Source organism: Ranitomeya variabilis, chromosome 7 (assembly GCF_051348905.1).
Source record: "Ranitomeya variabilis isolate aRanVar5 chromosome 7, aRanVar5.hap1, whole genome shotgun sequence".
NCBI lineage: Eukaryota > Metazoa > Chordata > Amphibia > Anura > Dendrobatidae > Ranitomeya > Ranitomeya variabilis.
This window is the reverse complement of record NC_135238.1, coordinates 186634386-186640385: the sequence shown is the minus strand read 5'-3', so window position 1 is coordinate 186640385 and position 6000 is coordinate 186634386. Positions and strand designations below refer to the sequence as shown.

At 39.9% G+C, this 6000-nt stretch overlaps 1 protein-coding gene across 1 annotated transcript in view; it reads right to left on the bottom strand.

The window, feature by feature from the left end:
- Nucleotides 1-288: 288 nt before the first annotated feature.
- Nucleotides 289-6000, bottom strand: part of LOC143786284 (FAST kinase domain-containing protein 1, mitochondrial-like) — a 35203-nt gene continuing 29491 nt past the window's right edge. The window contains exons 11-15 of the mRNA XM_077275559.1: nt 4369-4500; nt 2877-2990; nt 1510-1651; nt 795-909; nt 289-428 (exon numbers count right to left, since the gene is read on the bottom strand). Of these exons, the coding sequence (XP_077131674.1) occupies nt 336-428; nt 795-909; nt 1510-1651; nt 2877-2990; nt 4369-4500 (596 nt within the window). The 3' untranslated portion in view covers nt 289-335. The remainder of the gene's footprint in view (nt 429-794; nt 910-1509; nt 1652-2876; nt 2991-4368; nt 4501-6000) is intronic.

Below are 6000 nucleotides of genomic sequence, written 5' to 3'. Positions count from 1 at the left end.
CGAGTCTGATCCATGGAGCCCGAACCTCACAACTTTAAGGGTAGGGGTAGTTGACATCAGATTAGCCACCTGCTGGAACACGTGCCCCGATCTCCAGATGTGACGTCACCTGCTCCGCTTGCTTCTCAATTCGACAGTGAACGGAGCAGAACGAACCCAATCTGCTGATAATATCTTGGTGCCAGATGCCAGCCATGTTTTTCTTACGTTATACAGCTATGTTTATTGACCTTTCACCAAAAATCATGTTGTGCAAGTACTGCTCCTTTGTAAGAGAACACACATATATGAATGAATAAAAAATATACTTTATTTACAGGGTGGCACAAAACATTTCACAGTTCACTAGCAAAAATCTTCTTCCGGAGGTAGTTAATCCACGTTTCCTTTGTTCCAAGGTCCATTGAATTCCATTCAAAACTAGGGATCTGTAATAGAGAACTAACATGTAACTGCGGGAAGTCATCTATAGAAATTGTCTCAGAGAAAATTATATATATATATATATATAGTGCCTTGCTAAAGTATTCGGCCCCCTGGAACTTTTCAACCTTTTCCCACATATCATGCTTCAAACATGATTTGAAGCATATGTGGGAAAAGGTTGAAAAGGGGCCTGAATACTTTCGCAAGGCACTATATATATATATATATATATATATATATATATATATATATATATATATATAAATATATAAAACACACAGACTGACATAGGAGAAGATACTATTATACAGACATGAGGAACCCATCATGATATAATATCCTAAAACACAACTCGAATTGTAACCAACCTGAACTACATAGTACCCCAGGATCTCCAAATGTCTCTTCTTCATGGCATTTAAGCCTTTAATCTTGGAAGAGTTTCTGCAAAATGCCACTGGATTAAGAAAGTCAATGGCAACTCTATAAAGATGAAAGAAATAATATGTTAGAGTCCAACAAACAAAATCAAGAGGAATTGAATTCTACTCAAATTTTTCCAAAAAAACATCCATTTGCCCAAACCGCTATTTTTCTGAACCGGAAAAAGCCATTCATTTGTAAAAAAAAAAAAATTATACTGATTTTACTGCTCATCTCTCTAGCTCCTCTGTTCCTCAATGGAGAAACCGCCCTTTTCTCCTCCTCGATTAAGATAGGAGATGACAGTTGGTGCTTTTAAAATTCTATGGAGGGGGGGAGAGGAGCTAGCGGAACACAGACATTCTGCTATATCAGTCTCCATAGAACTTTGTGAGCACTAACTGTCATCTCCTATCTCAGTAACGGGAAAATCTGTATTCACGGAAAACAGATTTTACTTGGAAGTTGAGAATTTTGAGAATGAACGATCAGTTCAGGAGGAGAAAGAAGCAGATTTCTATGATCAGACATATTACAAAGTTTCTTATTTGCATGTCTTCTATGGAGTTATGTAAGAAAACTTAAAATGAAGGCTATTTTTTAAGAGAATGAGGCTGCGTCGTGATCTAGCACCACATGTCTACACACAGAATCACCGACCTCTGGGCTCCTTGAGGTAGAGACTTGTTATCACACATCTGACTGTCCTGGCCCCACTGGACTTCGGCCACATTGGCGGACAGCTTGTTCTCCTCTATGTAGGCGATAGGCTTTTTATTTTTGCTCAGGATGCACTCGAAGTCTATAGAAAGCAAGCATCAAATGTTAGGAGAATCACAGTCCAACACCTTCCAAAAACCCTCACTGGGTCCACTCAGCGAGCTCCTGGTGTGTGCAGTGCTCAGGTCACATCAACAGCCAATTAGTGTCATCAACTTGACCAGAGCCGCTGAGCTCACTTATGGTCAACATAATGGCAACAGCGGCAGAGGCTCAATGCTGGACCTGGGGAGGGTGAGCCAGGCTCACTTTGTTTGTTTTTAAAACAAACTACAATCAATTGGACACTTGTTTTCAAAAGCCGGAAAAACACTTTAAGGGTATGTGCACACATCCGGAAAGTATGCAGAAATTTCCTGAGAAAATCCTGAGGTTTTCCGCAGGAATTCTGCATGCGTTTTTATCGCGTATTTTGCGCGGATTTTTCGTTTTTTTTCCGGAGGTTCCCAATGTAATAATATAGTGGGAAATCCGCTTAAAATCCGCAAAATTAATGAACATGCTGCGTATTTTTCCGCATGCTTTTTTCGCGGAAAAATACGCAACATGTGCACAAAAATTGTGGAAACCATTATAAATGATGGAATGCATATGTATGCGTTTTTTAAGCGTTTTGGTTGCGAAAAAACGTGCAAAAAATCTGCGAATAATCTGGAACGTGTGCACACAGCTTAAAAGGGTTTTTAAAAGTTATCCCCTTTCTATAAAACAGGAGGCAAGTTACTGATCTCTTGGGGGTGTCTGACCGCACTCAGCCATTTCAAGCAGTCCGGTAAAGAATAAAAGGAGTGGGCGACCCCTGCTCAATTACGATTCTGTGCAGAATATTGATTGACTGTATAGACTTTTGTTTTAATTTTTTTTATGGCAACAACCGTATGAAGAACTAAACAAATAAAGGAACTGCGGGCTTTTAGACAACGATCACCAGTGGGTCCTCCGCTAAGAAACGTGATATAATATGAAGTAGATGTGTGTGGAAGTCATCCTGTGATATCATATACTAAAATGCAACTCAAACTGTCCCCACCCTGAATTACATCCCCCCAGGATCTCCCATTGCCTCATATGTCAGTGTTTTGCTTGTGGCTGTGTTGCTTTTATTTGCACAAAAGTTATTAAATAGTCACAATATTTGATGAATTTTGACATATCTTTAAATTATAACATTTCTTTCCAGAGCAGAGCGGCGTTTGTGATTTCTTAGTGCAGCAAAATATATATTTTTTTACATTTCACAATCTTACCTACTGTGTAATAATATGGAGTAGTCACAAACATCTTGGCATAATTAACTCCCCCAAAGAGATCTCCGAGAAATAAGTGGATTTGATGGTATATGGATCTCTTACTGTTACCTTCTGAGCAAAAAAAGAAAACAAACAAAAAACAACTTTTTAATATTCTAAGGATTATTCCTTATTGCATATCCATAAATCGCACAATATACTTTTGCAGTGGAGAATATTAAAGGGATTGTTCACTTTCAGAAAAGTGGACCCCAAACACTCTAAAATAACAAACAGAGCAGGTACATGTCCTCCCCGGTTTCAGTGCCGGTTCCCTCTCGCTGCTCCGGTCTCAGTTTGGGCTGCAGAGATGACGTTATGTCCGACAGCCCAAATCACCGCTGTAGTCAATCACTAAGGCTGGTTTCACACTTGCGTTTTGATCTGCAGCGTTTTTAAAAAAAACGCGTGTGGTGAAAAAACGCATGTAAACGCGGCAAAACACCACGTTTTTTAGACGCATGCGTTTTTGCATGCAGAAAAAAAAACGTGGTGTTTTGCGGCATTTACATGCGTTTTTTCCTGCGTTTGCGTTTTTTAAACGCAGGTTGAGAAGTGTGTGACAGCTGCCAATCATCAAAATCAACTAGAAAACCCACTAAAAACAGAAATAGCTAGGGTTAGGGTTAGGATCCCTAGTAACCCTAGGGATCCTAACCCTAACCCTAGGGATCCTAACCCTAACCCTAACCCTAGGGATCCTAACCCTAAGGGTTAGGATCGTAACCCTAACCCTAAGGGTTAGGGTTAGGATCCCTAGGGTTAGGGTTAGGATCCCTAGGGTTAGGATCCCTAGGGTTACTAACCTAAGGGTTAGGATCCCTAGTAACCCTAGGGTTAGGGTTTTCTTGTTTTTTCTTGTGTTTAGGGTTAGGGTTTTCTTGTTTTTTCTTGTGTTTTTCTATAAAAACGCATGCGTTTTTAACGCAAGCAAACGCATGTGCTTAAAAACGCATGCGTAGACAGCAATGCATTTTTTTGCCGCGAATAAACGCATGCGTTTTTTGCGGGAAAAAAACGCAGCTAGAAATCACTGCAGGTTGCATTTCTGCAAATGAACGCACGCGTCAAAAAACGCATGCGTTGCCGAAAACGCGTCAAAACGCACGCTAAAAAACGCATGCATTTTTTTAATGTTAAGTACAGAAAAAAAAACGCATGCGTTTTTTAGCGCTAAAACGCTGCAGATCAAAACGCAAGTGTGAAACCAGCCTAAGCTCAACGAGGTAGGCGGCAGAGCCTCTGTGCTCAGTGATTGGCTGCAGTGGTGCTGAGCACTGTCAACGCAACATCACTGTTAAAACACTGAGACCAGAGCCTCAGCTGGGAGCCGGCACTGGAATTTGAGCGCTGATTTTTTTTTTTTTATCATGTGTCACTCAATTTTTTTTTTTTTTCTTAAGCATACAAAAACAAACTAACAACTAAATGAATAAAACGAGCCCCGCACCTCTATGCTTCATCTGTCGACAGTATTCTTCATGAAACCATGGGACTTGGTATTCCGGGCACTCGAGACAAACCGCCCGATTTAATTGCATCAGGCGCATTCGTATCTTGGCACTTTTGTCAGGCAGAAAAGCTAAAAAATAATATAATTAGTGAAGAAAGAGAAAATCTACAACACACAGAAATCAAAAGCGTTCCCAACATGTGATACTGAGCCTGCGCCGTACATAGCGGGTGCCAGCGGCGTTACACAGCCAGCACCCGCCTGTAACACTATGACTGGCGCTAGCCTCGATTGCCCACTGTACCCCACCCCCCAAGAGACCATGGGGTGGCCATGGGTTATTAGTGCAGTGGGGGTCTATTAAAGGCTATTATTGTCATCAGTTTAGTACTCCTGTAAAGTTTTAGGCATCATAGGAGACTAAGATTTTTACTTTGTACTACTATCCAGTTTCAAAATACAAAAAAAATCCCAAAATAAAAATTACATTACATTTTATTTATATATATATATATATATATATATATATATATATATATATATATATATATATATATATATATATATTTTCTTACATATGTGAACCCTTCTATATAAAAGGTTTTAAGTACCCCAAAATGGTGACAATCTTGTTTGACCTCCCAGAACCATGTATGACCTTGTCAACTGATCGTGCATCTTTATTTCAATGGAGTAAAGGATCAGGTTGGTTGATATCAAAGATCCTCATTTCCCAAACATTTGATAAAAAAAAACAAGGCCTAATACATTGGTTCCAATAATGGAACAATGGGAAAAACAAAACAAAAAACTTCCAGATCTCAGAAAAAGTCACAAACTTAAAAATGTTCATGCACAAAAAGTTCTGATTTTCTTGTTGCCACTGAAATATAAAGAACCTAACCCCCACCATTGGTGAAAAAAAAGAAAAAGGAACTAAAACAAACAAGACAACTATAAACGTTCCGACTTGAAGAGTCACACTGCTGGGTTATTGTTTAAAAAAAACCAAACAACAACAATGGCAGAATTGCGTCTTTTTTTCACCATTTCACTGCTCTTGGAATTTTGTGTGTGCATTATACGGTTAACTGAATTCATTACAATTTGTCTTGTGCAAAAATAACAAATTAATATTGAAAATTGAAAGTAGAATGATAAAAAAAATAAACAGAAAATAAATAATAATTAAAAACAAAACAAAAAAAATTGCCCAGTTGTGTAAGGGTTAAATAAAAGCTTTATTAAATTTTATAGGGTATTAGGCTTTTTGTGCCGGGTCTCGCACCAGGATGGGTAATGCAGGTAAGGGCTGTCCCACACGTCCAGATAATTCCGGTACCGGACAAATCGGTACCGGAGTTATCCGTGTCCGTGTGCCTGGGAACTCACGGAGGCCATACCTGCGGCACACGTGTGCCGCCCGTATGGCGAGTGGGTACCACACGGAGCGTGTGGTACCCACTCTGCATGGTGCTGAAGCTGCGCTTCATATCCTCTCTGCAGTAACGTTTGCTGCAGAGAAAATATGAAGAATAGTGTTAAAAATAAAGATTTAGGTGTCCGCCGCCCCCCCACCCCCTGTGCGCCCCCCCCGCTGGTCAGAAAATACTCACCCGGGTCCCCCGT